This window comes from Archocentrus centrarchus, chromosome 4 (assembly GCF_007364275.1).
Source record: "Archocentrus centrarchus isolate MPI-CPG fArcCen1 chromosome 4, fArcCen1, whole genome shotgun sequence".
Lineage (NCBI taxonomy): Eukaryota > Metazoa > Chordata > Actinopteri > Cichliformes > Cichlidae > Archocentrus > Archocentrus centrarchus.
In genome coordinates, this window is record NC_044349.1 from 28418840 (window position 1) to 28440915 (window position 22076).

The 22076-nt window shown below is 41.3% G+C and overlaps 2 protein-coding genes across 3 annotated transcripts; both read left to right on the forward strand.

Moving 5' to 3' along the window:
* The first annotated feature begins 5419 nt into the window (after positions 1-5419).
* Positions 5420-12046, forward strand: nrl (neural retina leucine zipper). Its single transcript, XM_030727905.1, has 5 exons — positions 5420-5570; positions 7545-8360; positions 8467-8754; positions 9782-9997; positions 10254-12046. Exons 2-5 carry the CDS (start codon positions 7743-7745, stop codon positions 10413-10415), a joined length of 1284 nt encoding a protein of 427 aa, XP_030583765.1. The 5' UTR covers positions 5420-5570; positions 7545-7742; the 3' UTR covers positions 10416-12046.
* Positions 12047-12814: 768 nt separating this feature from the next.
* LOC115779383 (GTP-binding protein REM 2-like) lies at positions 12815-21782 on the forward strand. Of its 2 annotated transcripts, XM_030728018.1 has the most exons (6): positions 12815-13199; positions 13345-13396; positions 16434-16743; positions 16862-16935; positions 18769-18946; positions 21181-21782. In XM_030728018.1, exons 2-6 carry the CDS (start codon positions 13352-13354, stop codon positions 21471-21473), a joined length of 900 nt encoding a protein of 299 aa, XP_030583878.1. In that variant the 5' UTR covers positions 12815-13199; positions 13345-13351; the 3' UTR covers positions 21474-21782. The 2 variants fall into 2 exon arrangements, with proteins under 2 accessions (XP_030583878.1, XP_030583876.1); XM_030728016.1 differs by lacking the exon at positions 12815-13199 and having other exon boundaries at positions 13232-13396.
* Positions 21783-22076: the final 294 nt, after the last annotated feature.

The window sequence follows — 22076 nt, forward strand, 5'->3', positions numbered from 1 at the left end:
TAAAATGATCTACCTGCTTCTCCTGGGATCTATGACCTCAGTAAATACTTTCCTGATTCATTTATATGGCTTCACTTCCTAGTTATGCACCCTACTGAGTCCAGTAAACAAACTGTGTAAATTGTGATAAAAAACAAAAAAACAAAACATAAAGGGTGTTGTAGAAAGGAGAATGCAGTGTCCCTGGTTCTTCAGTCATGTCTGGTTTGAAAACAACAAGATGGCCAAACTAGTTACAAAGAAACTTTATTAATGATGGATGCGTCCATCCTTTATATACAGTCTATGATGATAATAAGAATTACTATTATTAATAAGTCAAAATCTGTGCTCTAAAATAACCTACTGGAATGCATTCTAATGCTATACTTCCAGGTACTTCCTATGAATTGTTTTCATAGGAACTACTTTCTGGAGTATGAACAGCTACAAACAAAATTTCAGTGACCTCTATTGTAAGTTGAAAATTTATGTGCAGATATCGCAAAACCTGGACAAAACTTTATCGATAAATACAGTTAACACTACTTTTTTTCCCCCAGCCCCCTATTAATCAAACATTTTTGCCTTTGGCATGATTACATGATTATGATATAACTATGTAAATTCACGTATCTCTTTCACCACTGTGTGATCATTTCTGTGCATTTGCGTGTATAAGTGAAGAGTGAAGAGACAAAGAGGAGGAGGAGGAGGGATGGATCCCCTGTGAGGTGAGACCGGTAAGCCTGTTGCTTGTAGCAGAGTTAGTCAGGATTAGGACATGTATCTGTGGGATAAGACCGAGTTAGAGGGACCCAACAGTCCTCCACCTAACACCATCTGTCCAAACAGTCCAGGTCCATCCTCAAATCAGTCACTCTCTCATATCCCTCTCCTGTCTGTCTGCATTCTCTTAGGTCTCCTGCTTCTTGTCAACAAGTTGTTTCCCCCTGCTGCTTGTAGTTTAGCCTCATCCTGAGTTTCTCAGTAGCTCCTGTGGTGCAGGATTCATTACAGAAGTGGGGGAGTGGGGGAGTGGGGGGGGGGGGGGGGGGGGGGGGGGGTGGGGGGGTGGGGGTGTGGGGGGGGGGGAGTGGGGGGGGTGGGGGGGGGGGGGTGGGGGGGGGGGGGGCACGCACAGTGACAAATACAAGTCCAACTCATGACCTCTGTTGACCTCAGAGCTTCTCAGTATAATGCTCAAGGCTATGAAACCAGGTTAGTAGGTGATTCTTCACATTCAGGGGGTTGGGCGCAATAGATATGGCTTACTCAAGCTTTGGGATCTTTCTGCCAGATCATCGGTTTACTTTTAAAGCATCTACTGGGGACTTACTACTTGAGGTTGTGAGTGACTACTTTATAAAAGAAATATGCGGCATTTATTTTCTTTTATATACATTGCAAGACGTATATATGTGTATGGTAGATATGAAGCTATACCAAGGAGTCAGTTAGCTCAACATAAAGACTGAAACAAGTGAGGTGAAGACAAAGCTAAGCTGAAGATTGTCTCAGGTAGTCTAACGCTGGCTACAAATTTAGCTTAGCAGCAACAGGGCAAAAGGTTATGAAATTCCCTTACAACCTCAAACTTATCTCATTATTATGGAAGCTTGTTTCTGCAGCTAAAAATAAATAAATAAAATTATGCCATTCATCATCCATCCATTTTTTTCTGCTTATCCTTTTCTCTGTCCATAAGTCAAACTTTGGGTTATTAGTTGTCTTCCACACAGAGTAAACTATATTAGTTATTATAAGCATCCTGCGAATAATGAGTTAGGCAAATAAATTAGTAGGAAACAGTGAGGAACATGTTTAAGCACACATTGTGTTGCTTCTGCATTCTGACTGAGAAATGTTTGTACTTCAGCAAAAAAGGTGTAATGGTGTGGAAACATTTTGCCTTCCAGCTTTCATGTTATTATCTCAAATTCAAATTATTTTCTCAGAATTTCAGTTAGTAAGTCAAAAGTTTTAGATGCCAAACTTGAAACTTTGAGCTAATAAGCCCAAATTTGAAATAATGGTACAACTTAATATCATATTATAGAATAAAGCCAAAAATAAAGATTTGCAATACATGAATTTCATCATGTTTCTCCATGCCTTCTGTGGTTCTTTGCCTCTGTCCTCATTTGTTGGTCCTTATATTATTTTGTCCTGGACATCCTGCCTTTATTTTGGGAACTTATTTTGAGTGCAGTGTTGCGTTTCTTTTTTTTTACTTTCTGTCTTTATTCCTTTTTCCTTTCTTCCTGATTGCCTGGCTCACCTTTATTTTTCCCATTTGTGTCCTGTATCCTAATCAGCCCAAAGTCTATATATAGTTTATCTTTCCCTCTGTCTTTGTCAGATCATCTGTTTTCCCGCGCGTGCATTCCCATGCTGCTTGTCCACATCTGCAGTACCTATCTGTTTGCTTTTTATTTTTGTTTTAATGTAACTGGGCTTTTGTTTATCAGAAACTTATTAGCAAGTTACTCCTGGACTTTGCACCACACTCTGCTCAGCTGTGATGCTGCTCTGCTACATGTGCTGCAGATAGAGCTGAGAGTACTGAAAATAATGGAGTCAGGGTTGCTGTGGTAGACAAACTATGTGATTACATCATTTTTTAATTATTACAATAAGTTTTTGCTGCTTTGCATTCTATAAGATTAAAAAAAAAAAGCTGTCATATCAGTGAATGTTTCATAACTGGTGACATACACACCAATATGCTCTAAGTCAACATCAGCCAACAGCAGTAGCTGGTGACTGTAATGGTTGACCTCTACCTGTGTTCAAGTGTTTGCAGTGTTTTGCAGTGTTTAAAAAAAAAAGCTTAATAAAATATATGTCTCTGGAATAATTTTAGGAAGAATTTTAGGCCTCACCTGCATATGCTCTTTGCTGAGATGCTGCAAGATAAATATGTGCAGATGAGGGAGGGGTGATGGTATGTTTGTCATGAAGTATGAGGTAAGTTCCTCTGTGTCTCTCCCTCTCTTTGTCCCTCACCCTCAACAGGAGGCCCTGTTGATTTAGCTGCTAAGCTTTCCCGGAAACACAAATGATGGACAGATAGAGAGGTTAAAAGTAGAGAGCAGAGGGAAACAGAAACTGAAAGAAGAGAACAGAAGCTTTCTATTTAATATATTATAGAATTGTACTTATTCCTCAATAACTTCTCCTGCTTATTAAAGAAAACACGTTTTGTAAAATACATGCAGAGTAAAATTTTAAATTTCTGTTTGTCAGTCTTATGCTTTTTTTTTTTTTCCACGAGTCAGCATGTCTGCTTGCATTAAAGGTTTTGTTTACAGTCCAAATCAGATTTGTGAAGGCACTATTAACTTACTGATTCCTGAACGAGACGCTATTAAGACACTGAGAGACTCAAGCCTCAGGATTAACAAGTTTAGCTTTTAAGGAGCACTTGTTAAATGCTTGTTATGCATTTCTCTGCTCAGCAGATTTAAATTGGTTGGAAGGAGAAAAAAAAACAGAATTAGTTCACAGATTTTGAGCCTAACTGTGAGAGGCAGGGCAGTGTGGCGACGCAGGGGGTGCTAATTTCTGAGAACAAATCACGAAACCCTCTGTTGAAATGTTTTTGGTCTGCACCCACAGTGTTGGAAATCTAGTAGCTGAAAACAAATCCAGAGGGATTAAGACCACTGATGTATTTTCAGTCATTCATCTAAATCATCAGCCATTTATGTTAAAAACTGTGTTAAATTATATTGCCACAAATTAAACCAGACGTAATGAAGTGCAGTACTGCTGTTTGCCTTCTGGACAAATCCATAATTAAGACTCATTACTTTGTTTGAATAATCAATAAATGGGATGACACTAATGGGTGAACATCATTGCTTAAATTCACTAAACGGCACTGCTCAATATTATCTTATATCAGACTGCGGTAAAAGAGATTGCACCTGCAAGTCTTGCATTCAGAAATATTAGTTATATTAGAGCATCAAATGCAAAAAAGCAACATTGAGCTGTTATAGAAACGTCAGCACACTGGTCTTGCATGATTGAAAATGAAAGCCATTCACAAAAATAATATCCTTTCACAAAAAGACTTGCATGTCTGCATAATGTTTGTGTGTAGCTGCACTGCTGAAAGCGGGGGCATCAGTGTTTTTATGTTAATATGTATGTGTGGTTTTCACAGTCAGGAAAGACTCCTGTCTTACTCCAGTGAAATCACACAGAGATGAAAAACAAACCTCTAAAAATAACATTTGAGACAATCGGCTCAACTATTCTGACAAGTGCTTTATAGATGTAGTTTTGCTCCGTTAGGAGCCAAACGCATGTAAAGTTTTAATTTGAAATTCAACTAGAGCTGTTAATTAAATGTCTACTAAAAGTACAATATATTTTTCTGGTGAATTTAGTGCAGTCGAAGAAATGATCAAAAAGCAATAAACTCGGTTACGGTAAAATACGACGTGCAATGCATGAGTAAATTGCACCACTGCTAACAAGTCCTATGGATGTGGGTTTAATTCACCAGGTGTGACATATTTTTAATCATGTTTGTTTCAACAGATTTCTTCAGTATGGTCGCTCATATTTCTTTGCTCTTTCGGGGGGGGTTTGTATTATCTGTGGGATAAGTGGTTAAACAGCTTTAGGTCCAGTGCACAGTAAAACTCCACAGCTGCTTCTTTCAGCATTTAAATCATCTTCATCATTGCAGTGAAACATTTGGCCACAGAGGAATCAATCAAATGGAAGAACAGCACAACCGCCGTAAAGCTTTAGGCTCATTTCAGTATCTGAGCTAAAGTGATTTAAAGGTCCGCAGGTCTGAGTGTTTTTAAAACTTTAGCTTTAATCTGTTTGACTGTAACTACTCACAAGGTTAATATTTAATAGCACTTTTGTGTTAAACCAGAGCTGCTCTTGTCTCATTTTCAGTCCAGTGGCTCTGACTATCCACTGTGAGGCAGTACAGAGCCTGCGGTCCAACTTGTAGCAACACAACTGCTAAACTTTGTTACACTCTGAGGTAAACACTCAGAGATCATTTTAGGAAAGGGTAACCCTTAAGTGTAACCCTTGAAGTAGTTGATGTGCGAGGCAGTCCATGTATTAAATATTTTGTTTTTTATACAAGAAAAAAATGATAGCACCAAAGGAGAGAGATGGGAATTTACAGGTGTGTGTGTGAGAAAGATACAAAAACCCCAGAAAGGAGTAAAATGAGAATAGAGAAACAGAAATGCACAATATGAGTCAGGGGTGACAGAGAGGAGAGGGGGAGACATTGCCAGAGAGTGTGAACATGCCTGTGAACCATGAGAGAGGGATGTGGAGGGGAGAGAGAGAGAGAGAGAGGAGGGGATTGTTGCAAACAGGGATTTGCAGCACAGAGGACAGAAAGAAAGGGGGCAGTGGCACTCAGTGGCAGAGTGCTATACACACTCACATGCGCACGCACATGCACACGCACACACTCTGTGTTTCCTCTGTGTCTCTTTCCAAACGTGTCAGTCAACCAGTCAGTCGATTATTTTGTGTGTGTGTGTGTTCAGTGGGGATGTTGAAAGAGCTCCTAACCATCCTCTTCTCTATGACTGACGGTAAGATCGTTTATTCACTTTGAGTGTTTGGCCATCTCTCACGCCGGGCCGTTATTTCTGCCTGCTTTCATTTTACTTTTTTCTCTCGTGTGTGTTTTTGCTGTAACTCTGGTCCGGAGCCAGACTGAGGCCTCCATGGAGCCCTGTCACTGTTTGCTTTCTTTTACAATCCATTTTGAGCCACAGGGGTGAAACTAATGAGCTGTGAAGCAGAGGCACTAGTCAAAGGTGGATTTTTAATTAGGTGTTCATTTTAATAATAACAACTATTAAATCTGAAGGTCTGTAATTACTGTTGGCGGAAACCATTTTGCTCCTCTACGGCTTTCTTTAATGTACTTGCCAATGTAGCACAGAATAATAAAAATGTTGGAACTTTTCATTTATATTGTGCATCTGAAATTTTTTTTACTTATTATATTAATAATTAATTAATTTATCACCTCAAATTACCTGTGAGTTATTCTGAAATATTTTTATGTAACTCTTTTTTATGTAAGACAAGTTTTTGATCTTAAATATATATATTTTTTTAAAAGGTCAAATTCCTCTATCTTGATGTGTAACCTTTAGCACGTTACCAGTTTCTGCAAAAAAAACCTTTAATTTTCAGCTGTATGGAGCTGTTTTAGAAAGCCTTGGGCTTGAAGTCTGAACTGCTCGATAATTGGATTTGGTCTCTGAGACTTGGAGCTCTTTCTGTCAAAAATGATTAAGCCTGTGAATTCTTGTGCTTCAGTTGATTATGAGTTCGGCGAGCAGATGTTTCTAGATATATTACATCTGCTGGGAAATATTTCTACATGGCGGTGCTCAAAATGCAAAACCTGACATGCAGAAAAAGATATTTTCAAAAAACATCTGACTTCATTTTTTTAGTCGGGAGCTCTCGAAAAGAAGCAAAGTGACAGTTATCGCTGACATAATTACATGAAAGGAAATGCACTTGTTGAAGCTGCACGCAGTCTTTACCCTAAATTTTTATGGTTTTTCTGTACACATTGTGAATGCCTAATATCTTAATATATATAATAATAATTAATATTATATATATTAATATAATTAATATTATTATATTAATTAATATAATTAATTAATATAATAATAACACACAAACACAACCTGTGTTCATTTTTACCAAATTCCAGCTGAACCTTTTTTTAAGGCATTTTTAATAGAATCAGTTTGACTGTAGCATTTTGTTTAAATTGTGCAACTCCAACTCAAAATGACCTCAGACATAAAAACTGAAAATAAATAAGGAATACAAAGATGGGGACAGGCTTTGTAAAGGGTTTATAATCTGTAATTTATTAACGCTCTTTGCAGAGAGAGTTAATACATTATTTAATCGTGCTTTACAGATCCAAGAGAAGTCACGCAGAATAACATAATGTTCATTTTAATAGTAAATGAATATCATAATGTAGTATTGATGTTGATATGTTATTAAAAATGCTAAATTAAAGGGCTTTTTATATGAATTCAAGAGTAAGCTGGAGGACCTTGGGGAGTACTAGGAGCAGTGCAAAGTCTGATTAAAAACAAAATGTCCTCAGATGATATTGTATAAGACAGCATCAGTCAGGGCAGAAATAATCTGGATGTAGGTACACGTGAGCTTACCAAACCTCTGCAGCCCACTTCTCATCTCTGCCTAAGGCTAGCAACTTAAGTATAAATTAGCATAACACACCAAAAATCTCAGTTGTCAACTTTTATTACAGGTAATGTAGGCATCTGGTTTTAACAAGGAAAAAGAATGTGTGAAATAAAACAAAAGCATATACTTCTGAGGCTGCAGCATCAATTTTTTTTTACTAATAAAAATTTGTAGGGTACAGTATTAATAATGTTAGTTACAGGTTATCAGCCCTTTATAGTGGGGACTGAATAAAAAGAAGCTTTATTATAAATGTTTTTAATTTACTGTTCAACCATCCATGTCTCTCATTTTTCCCTTTGTTTCTTCAGGACAAAAGGAACAGAGACAAGGAAACGGGAGCGTACAGTTTCTCACAGAAGAAACACACCAACCAGTGGACTTCCTGACATCACTACTGCTGCTGTCTATGAGCTGCACTGTGGCAGAGGACTGGACTTTCCAACAATCCTGACACACGGAAAAACCCTGTTGAAACCCCCCCAGCAGCAGCAGCAGCAGCAGATATCATGTCCTCTCCTTCCCTCCCCATGCCTTCTCTCCCCCCCAGCCCTCTGGCCATGGAGTATCTGAACGACTTTGACCTCCTTAAGTTTGAGGTCAAATCTGACACTCCTCCGCTCCCTCCTCCATGTGCATACCCAAAATCTGGCCTCCCCCACGACCCCTCCAGCTCTCCGTACACCAGCCACCCTCCGCAGGACTCCAGTTTAAGTTCCAGCCCTTACAACTCACTGCCACCTTCGCCCACATTCAGTGATGCCCACCCACCGCCTTCAGGCTCTTCTTCTCTTTCTTCATCATCCTCCTCCATCTCCTTTCCCCTCTCCATATCCAACAGTCTCACCTCCAGCATCAGCTCCAGCTCTCAGGGGAACGTGGAAGGCAGCCCAGCCCACGGAGGCCCTCAGGGTCCGACCCCAGCCTCGCTGGAGGACCTGATCTGGCTGGCGGCATTGCAGCAACAGTTTGGAGGTGAGGTGACGGGGCCTGCCACTTTGCTGGGAGCCTTGGGAGGGGTGCCAGAGAGAGGGGACCGGGAGAGGGGGCAGGTGAATGGCTTCCTGGGATGTGAGGATGCTGTGGAGGCTCTACTGAACTCAGCTGCAGCAGCTGTCAGCTCACAGGTAAGGATTCCTTATATTATTACAATATTATGATTATTTTATTATTTACATGTAGAGTTGACTTTGTACTTTTCCCTCTCCCATCCTGTGCACTTGCTCCCTTCAGTTCCCAGGTCTTTCTCAGAGTTCAAGCAGCAACCTGGGAGACTCAAGCAGCGACAGTGGAGGTGACATCTCCTGCGCCAAAGCAGCAGACATGTGCCATCGCCCACTCGTTTTCCTCTCATCAGGCCCTCCCTCGCTCCCCAACACTAACCCTGCTTCCGCTCCATACCCCCAACCCCTCAGCCCCCAGGGCCGCCTTCATCACCACCAGCATCACCATCATCAGCATCACCCGCACCACCCCATGCATGGCAACCATCACCATCATCATCACCCACAAACGAATCAGGTACAAATCTATCCAGAGTTGAAGAGAGTGGCTCATTATGGTGATAACACTCAGCAGGAAGTGGTAATCAATAAACCATGGGAAATTTCAGGAGGGGGAAGAAGTGACGCGAGAAAACAGTCGCATTAAAAGGCTGGGCGGAAAGAGGGAGGGATTGTGCAGTGAAGGATTAGGATTAGGCCATTACAACATGGTTATTAATGTCTTTGTCTATTTGAAGTATCACTTTAAGGGTTGTTTTCCACATGGCAACAGTAAGGGAAGTTAAATCTTTATCAAAGCTATGCAAAGATTTAGGAACATTTATGATCCCAATTTAACATTTGCAGGAGTTATATAATTTACAGTAGTTGTAGTCAAATATCTGGAAATCACAAAAGTGTCGACAATTGAAAAGTCACACTGTGCATTATTACAATTAGAGGCTTAGTTGCCAGCTAAATTGATAATTAAACTTTGGTATCAGTCCAGAAGTTCACAACTGGTTGATCCCGTTATTCGTTATGTGCATATACAGCAGTCTCCTTATGAATACCCCGAGGAGGAAAAATATTCGTTGATAATTATTTGTGCTTAAAACTACAGCTCAGTGGGTTACTAATAACTCAGTTCTGAATACTCTCCTCTGTGTGTAATAGGTAAATAAACTTGCTCTGGTTGATCAAGATGTCTGGGTGGATCTCTATATGGAACACAGTGTGAGCTTATGATAATATCTGCTATTATTGCCGCGCCTAATCCCGATAACTGTCTCCCATACTTAGTCAGATTACATGACAGATTATGGACATGTGGTGCCAGAATGTGCCCCCTGACAGCCGGGCATGCTCGCACACCACATGCACACTCAGTTTGACACATCATGCGTACACCATTCGTGTCATCTATAATTCTGAATCTTTGCCAAAGCCAGCTTCACACTCCTCTAACTGCACGCTCTCCCATCACTTCCTGCATGTGTCTCGTTGCCAATTAACAGTGAGAAACAGCATATTTTTCTTGTGTGTCTTCTCCATCTGTTCATCAGTGTGGGGTGAACGAGCGTTTCTCTGATGAGCAGCTGGTGAGCCTGTCAGTGCGCGAGCTGAACCGACACCTGCGTGGAGTGAGCAAGGACGAGGTGGTGCGCCTGAAGCAGAAACGCCGCACGCTAAAGAACCGAGGCTATGCCCAGTCCTGCCGCTACAAGCGTTTACAGCACCGGCACGCTCTGGAGTCTGAGAAACACTTGCTTACACAACAGGTACACATTCTTGCATTTTTTTTTTTTTTTTTTTTTACCCTCGTTGAGATCTCACCTCTAATATTAATCTTTAATCTAGCATCAGCCAGCTTTTTTATGGAAAATTCTGGTTTTAAAGTAGGTGAGGACAGCAAAAACATGCAGCATCTGACTGCTGACACACTCTGCAGACAGAATAAGTAATGCATATCAAGTGAGCACCTTTAGCTCAGCAATGCACAAAGAAATTATAATCTTTCTTCTCCCTGCTCATCAGTTGGAACAGCTGCAGTGTGAGCTGACTCGAGTGCTGCGGGAGAGAGACGCCTACAAGGCTCGCTACGAGAAGTTGCTCAGCACAAACCATGGTACCGGTGGCGACGCCCCACCGACCCACACCAGCAACCCACCTTCCCCGCCCCCTGACTACTTCCTCTGAGTTTAATCCACAGAGGAGGATGAAGAAAAAAGACAAGCCAGCATGGAGCAATCAGTAACGAGTTATCAGACTTTGGGGAAGAAACAAGTACATGTATGTGCGTGTGCGTGCATGTGTGTGTGTCTGTGGGTGGGTGCATGTACGTGTGCATGTGTATGTGTGAAAGAGAAAGTGGAAGTGGAAGAGAGACTTTGGAAGGCTGTTTTGGGGATCATACAACTGTGAAAACCAACCTTGAACGACTAAAGGGGAAGTGACTGTTAATCCAAAGGGTTAGACTCAGCCCTAGGCTGCTTCACAGACTCAGATTTACTTCAATGTCAGTGATAGTTGACATCTCAGGAAACTGACTGAGAGTTTCCTGAGATCTTCGGCTTGTGATATCAGTGCAACAGGTGACAAACACTACTCTGAGAATAGATTTAATAAAACCAAACAAAAAAGCTTCATTTTGCAATAAAACTATCACAGTGTCTGACATTGTTACCGATGCAATATTACATATTGGCAATGTACTCTCCAAATGAGTGGTGAAGGCTCAGTGTAGTTACTTTTTCTCTTTTTTTTTTTTTTTTCCTTTTTTACATTAAGCTGCTAAAGCTGCAGAGGTCTGAGTAGTGCAGTGGTGCTGGATGTGGAGTGGTATGGGCTTAGATAAAATATCCATGGCATGCAGTTAAGCTAATATTTCACAGTTGCCTACCAAAGTGTTTAAGCTCACCAAGACCTGTTACTCTTTGTAAGATTAATAATCATAGGTTAAAGAATGTACACGGATATCTTCCAGTGATTGTGGTAAATGAATAGTGGGGAAATTGACCTTTTGTTTTAGCAAAGAAATGTACTTTTTGCCAGTTGGAATTGTCAAATTTCAGCCATTAACAGACTTGCTGTGTGCGCTCAAGAATGGGTTTTTACATACAGAGACATGGGGCTGGCAGTGTGCTTAACTCAGGCATCTGCAAATGAAGAAAGAGGCAACCCGTTGCAGCAAGCAAAAAAAAAAAAAAAAAAAAGAAAAGAAAAAAAAGAAAAAAGGTGTGGCATGATTTGTGTGGTTGTGTCCAGTTCTTCAGACTAGGAAGCTATTTTTGGGCAGAAGGAATACCTCTGTAAAAAAACAAAAACAAAAAAACAAGCAATAAAAAACACAGACTATTATCATATTATTACAACATGCAGCACCACAGAGCTGGTCACTGTGGACTTGGGTACTGTGGGCTACTGATGCAACAGAAAATTTATGGTGCAGGGATTTAAAAAAAAATGCAAAAAAAAATAAAAAATCACTTCACGGAGATGCATTCTTATTTGTCCCGTGAATTTATTGCCAGGGTTCATGCATTAGAGTTATTTATTTTGTTTGGGTATAGGTTACATAAATTGTTGTTTTATTTATTCACTTATTTATTCAGTATTTATTGTTTATTTATGTTCTGATTCTAATTATTTCACTGGTTTTATTCCATTAGTGTGTATTTTTATTTTCCTACAGTTTATTCTTTTATTCATTTGTGATTAGAATTAACATTATTTTACAAAAAAAAAAAAAAAGGCCCTTATCATGGTTTCCTGCTCCCGTTGTAGTGTGGTTTCATATGCAGATGAAATAAACAAATTACTTTACCAACCATGTGATGTGTCGGTTGTTTTTAACGCCTCTCCCACAGGTTTAAACCTCATCTCCTCTCTATTCACCTAACTGAGCATCTCCCACTGTCGATCTCCTGCAGGCCTTTTTTCTCTTCAGCACCATGCCTGGCTCCATCTCTCTCTTTATCTCTGTCCCTGTATAGTGAGGCAGTGACCCTGGGTGTGTGCTGTTTGGGATGACCTCATCTTCAGCTCTACCTCCCTCTCTGTGTCTCTCGCTCTCTCTCTGGCCTGTATAATAGGAGCAGGATTAGGGCTATAATAGCGCCCTGGCTGCTCACTGCCGGAGTCTATTGTGGCTTTGTGTGGGAGGGGCACACCACTGCTCATGGCCATGTTCACACTCTGACAGAAAACATGTCCAAATACACTCCTTGGATCAAGCACTGGAAAATACTTGATGTATTGGAAATGAGTCTGTCAATTAAAATGTCGTGTGTGTCTTCAAAGAAAAAGAAAAGACGCTCTGTCAAACTTTGTAAGCAAGTAGGTGGGCAGTCACGCCTCTGTTCTACAGCAGGGATAACCTAATAGCACGTTGTAAACATACTCACACTAACACACACACAAAAATGACTCTTTGTAATAGGATTATTTATGTTCTACTGCCCCCTAGCGGGCACTTTTTGCATCGCCTCCATCTACCAGAGGTCATTGAATGCTTGTCTCTGAAAATCTTTGTACAGCACTGCTTTCCACCTGCCTGCCTGCATGCCTCACGCTTCACTTTTAATCACCGAGCTGATTGTGCAACTGCAGCAAACACTTTCAGCACGTGGTGGTGGTTTCTACTGGTTTCATCTCTCTTCTGTGCAACAAATCAACAAATCTGGGGAGCTCTTAAGCGTCAAGTCAGTGAGTCACATTAGCCAGTCTGGAGAGCGCTGATGATGAATGACACTGCTGATTACAGATCTGGACCTGAGCCGTAACCTGAGTGCACAGAATGGCAGTGGAGAGAGAGAGAGGAAGAGGGAGCGAGAGAGGCGTAGGGTAGAGAAAGAGAGTGTAGGAAAGGGAGAGAGAGAGAGAGAGAGAGAGAGCGCGCTAGGGAGGGAAGATTGGGAAAGTGAGAGAGAGAGAGAGAGAGAGACCGTGCTTACTTTTTAGTTGCCTATAGCCACCTGACAGGTGAGAGATCATACCGGGCTGCTTGGGCTGGGGTTCATAAAGTGAGAGTGGTGGGTGGGGGTGGTAGGGGTGAGGAGGAGGAATGGTGATGATGGTGTTCCCTGTGTATCTTCTGGAGTCCTCATATCCGATCGCTTGATTTCAGTTTGCAGATGCCGACAGATGTGCCCGAAGACAGCGAGGAGAATGCGACTAAGGTAGGGTGCTGCGGGGCTACGGGAGCCCGAAAGAAACAAAGAGAGAGAGATCTGAGATTATGTGATGGCGATGTATGGTATTCTTGCTGAATGTGTGTGTGTGTGTGTGTGTGTGTTGTAGGTAGGTGGTGGTGCGGGGGGGCGGTGTCCTGAATTACAGAATACTCGGAGTCCGTGTCTAGTGTGGGGGGCGGTGACAATGAGTATTTTTAATAACAATGCAATGAACAAATGATTATGTTGGTGCTCAGTAATTAACTCACTCCGGGGCTCAATATAGCTCAAACTTTAAAGGTCATTTCAGCTCTCTGATAACTTTATGTCATCATTCAACGGATTTTTGGTTTCCTCGCACCTCCTGTTAACCGTCACCACTTCTCACTTTATTGTTAGCTGTTTGCAGCGGTGGAAAAAATCAACATCTGCTGTGTACTGTTGCTGCTCAGCGCTGAAGGTTAGCCTTCAAGTTTCCCTCCCTCGCTTTCCTTTATTAACATTAATCCTCACAAATCTTACCATTTAATTGGTTGAGGGAAAATTTTTAAAAAACCGAGTGTAATTAGCTACAGCCCTGAAAAGGCTCCAAAATGATAAATGATTAAAAATATATATTTTTAAAAAGCACTATAACCTGTTTGTTGTTTTCTATCCACTGCTGGCAGCCTTTGGAAATGAGTTCATATTAATTTTTTTTTACCACTTGGTAGACAGAATATTTTAGTGTTTTTAAACCACCTTCTGGCTAAACAATAGGTAACCACAGAGCAAGTTAACACAGTAAAATTTAGCAGCTAAAATGCCAACTATTTCTCTTTAAGAGTTTGTAGAGATCAAAAAATGGCTAAAATGGGAGTGGATATTGAATGTACCTTATCAGGTGGACATAAATAATAGACTATATATAAAAAGTTGATGTAACTTCTGAATTGTCTGAAATGTTAAACCAGTCACAGTGCCTTAAACCTGCATTTGTTTTCCTGAAGATCAGCTGGGGGGGGGCAGCTCCATTGGTTGCAATTGAATAGACGTCTGTGTTAAACAGACCCTACTGCGTTCTTGCTCTGTGACCTCAGTGAAGACTTTCCCAGTGAGCTTATGGCCCCAATCACTTGCTCTAAGTCATGTTAAATTTTCAAAAATATGGCTCCAATTGGATTCAGACAGACAATTAAGAAGGGCATGCTTTAGGCCTGCCTCATGAGTGAGAAGTCACTTACAGTGTCCCTTGGTTTCTTCGTCAGGTTGTACCCTTACCCACATCTGGTTTCAAAATACCAGTTTGGCTCGGGTGACCTCACAGGATTTCACAAACCAATGGATGATGGCAGGATAGCTTTATTTCCAGTCCATTTGAGCCCTTTAATAGGCAGCCATGTTGGCAACCTGTTTTCACTCAACTCCTCACACAAGTTTACTGAAGTGAGAATAACTTGACACTGCATATTCATTTAACATCTTTGAGACTTCAGCCAAATGTGCTCAGTGGTGTCATCACTGTGACCCGACATGTAACCAGGGTAACCAATGGTGGGAAAATTCATAAGGTGTAATTGTAAACATTTTGAAAGGGATGTCTCTTATAACCCAAGCCATGATCTTTTCAGAAGAAAAGTCAAAAACATATTAATGACAGCAGAACGCGAACACTGTTGTTGTGGCTGGAAGTCATAAAATGGTTATACTACCTAATCTGGATACCCATCACCTGATGACTCAGCCTTAGGGGCTGATGAGAGTCTATTTGGGCCAAGAATTGCTGTTCTGTGCACCTGTGATTGTTTGATAATGAAGATAAGTTTGTTTTAAAAAGCCTAATGAAGACACAAATCTTTGTCACATGATAGCTGATGGCCTCAAAATTTCATTTCAGCAAATGCAGTCCCTCTTTTGCTTTTTTGCAGGGATCATTTCCATGCAGCCCAAATCCGCTCAAACATGATTGCTCAATACTGCAAACAAAAACCCAGCAAGCTTCCCGTGCCAAAGCTCTTGCCTGCAGAATCTGCATATTCATATCCAGATTCTGTTTATTGTGATGCCACATTACCTGCCTCCTCGTGCTGACCTTTGTCTGTAGTTTGTTGTCATGTTGATTCTAAATGGTTCCCCTAGTTGTTAAAACGTGAACCCAAGCATCATAGACTGATGAATAAAGAGTAAGAGTGTGTTGATCAGCATGCGCTAATACGAGAAAGATTTTGAGATAATCTAATGAAGAATATGATGGTTTGAATCATTTTGAAGTGGTGTCAACAGACTCTTGTTGGGATTTTGATACACATGTAGCAGAGTATGTGTTAGAGCAAAGCAGATGTGGAGTCAAAAATGTATAATATATATGTACTGTCACTGGTCTACTTGTAAAGTAATATCAGGTCCAACAATTAGTCAGGTTCTACTCCAGTCTAGTACTGCTGTGCTGAGGAGCTTTTGTTCTATTATGAGGTTTATTAAATGAAGGATTTCCAAAGCTTCACTTATGTTAGTGACTGCTTGAATTTTGAGGATTAAAAAAAAGGTCTGCCTTTCTTTGAAGTCCCCTTTAAGGGGAACTGTTATGCTCATACTCAACACTATTTTTGTTTCAGTTCAGAAAAATCTTTATTTATTTTATGCTGGACCTTGGGGCAACCCCTCAGTTCATCTACCGTCTGAAACAAGCCCTTTAAGCTAACTTTTTACTTTACCTGAAGGTTTGAATAATATGGGGGGGCTTATGTGGTCGCATCCAGTGCTGTTTGCATGAGATGATCGTATCAGGGATATCCACTCTTACTGACATCATACATATCTACAAGTAGGAAAAGCTGTCTAAAACCAAGCATGTAGAGCAGTCGGAAGTCCGAGCTTTTGGCTCAAACATTTTTTGCACATAGCATCCACCACTGTAACAATGTATGACAAAAAAAATAAGGAAAGGTTTATGTAGATCAGGTTTTGGGATTTGCCTTGTTTGGTACGTGAGAATCACCATTTCATAAAAGAGAGCATGTTTGCATGTCTGAGCATGTCTGCCCATGTTCCTCTTTCCCACCAGTCTGACAGTATGACTCTGCCCAGCACCCCGACCGTTCGCAGAGGAAGCACCCCTCTGCCAATTAAGCACCAGCTCCGGCGAGAAGAAGCCGTCCACGATGAATGCGACTGGACATCGGGTGCGGCCGGGCCTTCGGTGTCACCAAACAATTTCAGCCCTGCCTTGGATGATACACCAACCGTGGCTGTGGAAGGCAGACCTGACGGGCCATTAAGGATTGCTCTCCTTGGACAGAATGGCGTCGGGAAGTCTTCTCTTGCCCTGGCCCTCGCTGGAGACATGGACAGGACTGCGTCTGTGGATTCTGATGGTACAAAGTTGTTTGTATGCAGAGCAGTGTATTTCAGTGGAGTAAGTGAGAAGCAAATAAATAAACCACAGTGCCCATCTCCCTCCTGAGACCTAACTGCTGCTCCCTTTGTCCTTAGGGGAGGGTTATGTGCACACAGTTACTGTGGATGATGAGGAGAGCATCATCATTATCTATGACAACTGGAGACAGGTGAGCCAAACAACGCTCCAACTCCCATGCTTCTTGCTCCCTCATTAGGCCATAGAGCCCTCTGTGTTGCTGTATATAGTGTGTTCACCTGCTCCTCACTGTTTCAGTATGCTGAACACTTGGACTGCTTTATGGAAAAAGCTGAAATCGCTCCTTTGCAGGTTGGATTTTCAGCTCTTGGATTCATTCGCTTTTCTGTATTTGAAGAAGGGATAAAGCTTAGCTGCATTAAGAGATTAGCTAGGGTAATAGAAACAGAGTTTGAAAGAGCATGTAGAGACATTTGCAACTGGCAGCATATTAATGCATGAACTTGAGTATATCCCAGCACTCACTGGCCACTGGGATACACTACCTCTGATAAATTACTAATACAGCTTGCATATGACATATAAAAATACATTATATTGTCAAATAAAATATGTAAACCTTTCAAATTGTTGAACTACAACACATAAACAAATCACTGCATATTTAGCATATGATCTGTTTACAGTGTGCACAGTACGCGGACCACTCTGCATTGTTTATCGCAACCACTGTAACAGAAACTGATGTCAAGCTCAGAGAACTGTTGTGACAAAACGAGGACAGTCACATCTGCAGCATCTGCATCTGTTCGACTGAGGAAAGCTCATTATCAGGTTGCTTTGCACACTTTTTTCTTCTTTTCCCGCGAGTGCAGCTCAGAGGCATCTGTGTGTGGATGTGAATAAGAGCGAGAGAAACACACAGAGGGAGAGAGAAGGAGTCGCCCACAGATCCGATGTGCCAAATGACTGCATTAATGTTTCTGATTTAGGTGCATGTGTGAAAACACTGAAGATACACTCTTGTGGCACAATCTGTCTTTTCTGATGTGGGGGATTATGATGTGTTACTCTTTGTACTACCAGATGTGAGAAAGAGTGAAACAGTAGCCTTATAAGGCATCTGCATCCATCCATCCATTTTCTTAACCACTTGTCCAAGTCAGGGTTGTGGGACGGCTGGAGCTTACCCCAGCTGTTGTAGGGCGAGAGATGGAGTGCACCCCGGACAGGTCGCCAGTCTGTTGCAGGGCTTACGCAGAGAGACAGATGACCATTCATGCTCACATTCACACCTATGGCCAATTTAGCATCAACAGTTATGACTTTGAACTGTGGGAGGAAGTGGGAGTACCTGTCGAGAACCCACACAGGCACGGGGAGAACATGCAAACTCCACACGGGAAGGCCCCAGCTGGCCGGTGGATTCAAATCTGCCGTGAGGTGACAGCGCTAACCAACACGCCAAAGAATTTACTTATCTAATTTCACAATTACACCCTTCGGGTTCATAAGTTGCTTTTGGTCTGTGCTCAGTTGTTGTCTTAATTAAAATGTAATGAAAACTCTGTGGGCCATGGCAGCACTGATGAAAGACAGACTGATGTTAACTCCATTTTGTGTGAAGAATTCACTCAGGAATTCGATATTTTTGGACTCTGTGTCTCTTTGCTGCTCGGAGAGAATGAGTGTGCGTGTGTTGACACACAAGGGTTTCAGGTAGCGTTGTCTACAGTTGTCTACGATAACTGAACAGAGAATTTTAGATCAACTGCCTGCTGCTCCTTCAAGCAGCACCTCTGCTGTTTTTCTGCATTTAAAGGGAAATATTCATCAGAGCACTGGAAATAAAACATGAATGAGTAAGACTTTGGTTCATGAAGCATAATGTACCAGTTTAAATGAGACCATCTGATGTGTGTGTGTGTGTGTATTTTTATCATTGCATTGCTCTATTTCACAAATCACAAAATACATCATCTGTCAGTAATATATTGTGTGTCTCCCTGTGCCCGTTATTCAGGACCTGTCGGCTCTGCAGTGCGAGGTGTGCGTCTTGGTGTTTTCGGTGACTGACAGGCGTAGTTTCCACCGTACCGCTCAACTTCGGCTTCTCCTGAGAGAGACTCAGCCCCAAACTCCAATAATCCTTGTTGGTAATAAGAGTGACCTCGTTCGCACACGTGAGGTCACCGCTCAAGGTGAGATGAAGCTCAGTTTTTATCTTTACTAAGTGTCATAAAAATATATATATATTTTCTAATGTATTACACTTACATATAAAGCATATGAGGCGGTTGTATATTCGTTTCTGTGTCATAAAGATTCTTTTACAGTGCAGTTCTGTTTTGGTTTTCTTCATTACAGCTGCTGTTGGGATTTTCAGGTCTTTCTTTCTGTCCGTAAACAGCGTAAATGTGAATGTCATGCTTTATTGCAGTGTGGGAGTATAATTACAGTTAAAGCAAAACCGTGTTCACTGTGATTACACTGCCTGTCCACACTCCTGCAGTCTTACATCATACAGGCTGTGTAACTATGTACTGTCCAAGCCTACATATGCCATACCTCCTCATTTAATTCACCCATACTGCAAAGGGAGACCATGGACTGCAGCAGAAGATAAAAATAAACACGAATGTACTAAATAAGTATACGAAGAAACTAAATTAAACCAAAGAAGAAAAAAGAATTCCTGCCTGGCTAGCTTACTTCAAAACCTGACAAACAAGTTCTGCCCCCATCTCTTGGGTTCATCTTTTATTTAATCACTTAATATTTAGTTTAGTTTAATTTTCACTGTTAGAAAAAAAAAATCTGAAAGCAATCAATCCAATCTTTGTATAAACCTCTTGATAAGCTACTTCTTACTGCTCCCGAGTGTGTTTTACACAGTTGGGAAGCTATGAAAGATAACTCAGTATGCCTTTCATTGCAAAGAGATAAAAGCTTGTTCTTTGCTGTTTTAAATATCTGTTTGAGACTGGAGAACTGAAAACTTTACTTTTAAAGGGTAATTGCTCCTTTGAGTAGAATATCCTTCTATAACCCCAGTTACAAACCTTAGATGATATGCAACTGGTTGCTAATGACTTACCCTGTAGTCACAATATTTACAGCTACCTGTCATTATTGGTTCAGCTGTGTAAACACAGATCTATTTAATTAATTCTGTCATACTTTACACTGCACTTTATGATAAGCTGTCTGGATAAAAGAGTGAGCCTGGGGGACAAACAGGCACCCTTTGACTGGTTAAGGCCAGTGGTTGGGTCTCTAGAGGGTGAGGGAATATGTCCCCTCCAGTATATATAATAAACTCTGAACTCTTATTAAGGCACGGATCACATACCTGCAATGTAGGGGTGAGAAATATAGCCTTAAAATTATATCACAATATTTCAATAAAATTTGTGATAATGATATTTATGACAATATAGAAAAAAAATACTGAACAACGTATTATTGATGCTTGCAGCTTGCAGGGCAGCAGCATTTATAAGTATTAGTAAATGAAGGGCCTTTTCCATTCTTCTTTTCCAATGAGCTACTGTCATTGATCTAATTTGAAGTGTTAATCTACTGAAGCAAAGTGCCACCAGCAGCAGCATTATAGTACAGCATTATATCCACTGACACAGCACAAATCAAAGGTAAGCACAGAAGTGTCCTAGGCAGTGCTGTCCCTGGAAAATTAAAAATTTAACACTTTAACAGTAACTAACCTTGTAAGTCATCAGGGGCTGCGCAACACTGTCACATAATAAAACTGAAAAATATGTTGGGTCGAGCTTTTTAACCAGCAGCTTAAAGCAGGACTTCAACCACTGCTATAAGCAGCTGTAATTTCCATCCACTGTTTCCGCTTCCAGGCACATGAAATGCATCTATCGAGTAGAGCTGGTGAAGCTGAGCGGTTTACTTTTGGGTTGCACATCACAAGTTGCTAGTATCTCCTCCTTCGTAGCCTGGTTGTACTCCCTAGCGTGTTTTTGCTTCAAGTACTGTACTGTGCTTTGTTGGCAGTTGTTGAAGTAGCTCCTTTTTTAGGTGCTTAATCGTCACTGGAGACTGACATGGAGCTTTTGCTCTCAGACATGCCCAGGCTTGTCTCACTGTTGCATGCACTAGGGAACATAAGCGCACGGTGTTGCTGAAGCAATGGTATCAAAATATGACATTTTATATCACATAAAAATTTAGACGGTATGATATGGCACAGCCCTACTGCAACATCGCTGTTTTGAGACTAGCAGGGAACTCTTGGTGTGTCTTATATCTAACTGTGTTCCCTTCAGTTCCTCTTCAGTTTTCTGCTACTAGTAATCTATTACAGGTAACGGGGTATCATATGGTTTATAATAGATGAACAAATAAATATAAATTTAAAAGCTGTGACAGCTGCCTTTTTTCTGGTCCTGTTTTCCTCTCTCAGAGGCTATGTCTAGTGCTGCCCTCTTCAACTGTCTGTATCTGGAGATCTCCGCCTCTCTGGATCACCGTACCGTGGAGCTGCTGGAGTGCGCGGTGCGACTAGCCAGGGGCCAGTCTCCGTGGCCTCCGGGGACCAGCGCTGAGGACATGAGCGGAGGAGGCCAACGCGAAAGCATCACATCGCGTGCCAAACGTTTCCTGTCCAACCTGGTGCCTCGGTACCCTCGAGAGCGAGAGGTGGGGAAGTTCCTGAGGCAGAAGTCCCGTTCGTGCCATGACCTGGGGGCACTGTGATTGTGCCCCACAAGGAGCAAATGGTTAGTTTATTAATAGGAATAGCTGGAAGAGATGTATTATACCAACAAAGAGAAGAAGAAGAGGTAGTGATAGAAAACAGGAGATGAGTGACAAAGAAAATGTGAAGGAATAATAACAGGACAATGTTGTGAGTGATCACCCAGCAGAGGGGAGCAGGCAGAATGGTGTTTATCTTTAGGACGATATTGAAATTCTGGACACAGAAAAAGAAAAGATTAAAATACTGTTGTAGAAACATGTAAATAAACTGTAGTAGTGATACTTAACTGCCACCTTCACAGCTTTGAGAATTAAATAAACTGTTTTTTGAGTCTTGAGAAAGTCAGTGCACACTGGCCTTGAGGTCTGTTATTTTACTAGCTACCACGTGCTTTTTTACGCTGAAGAGGAAAGCACAATAAAAACAGTCCAAGCCCCAGATACAGTCATGACCACACATTTTCATAACTCATTTACAGGTTAGGCTTTCTGGTGATTCATTGTAGTAAGCAAAAAATAGTGACGGGTAAGTGATGACAGGTGTGAAATAAAGAGCTTTTAAAAAACCTGCACTCAAAGAGCCCAGCATGGGAATAAGAG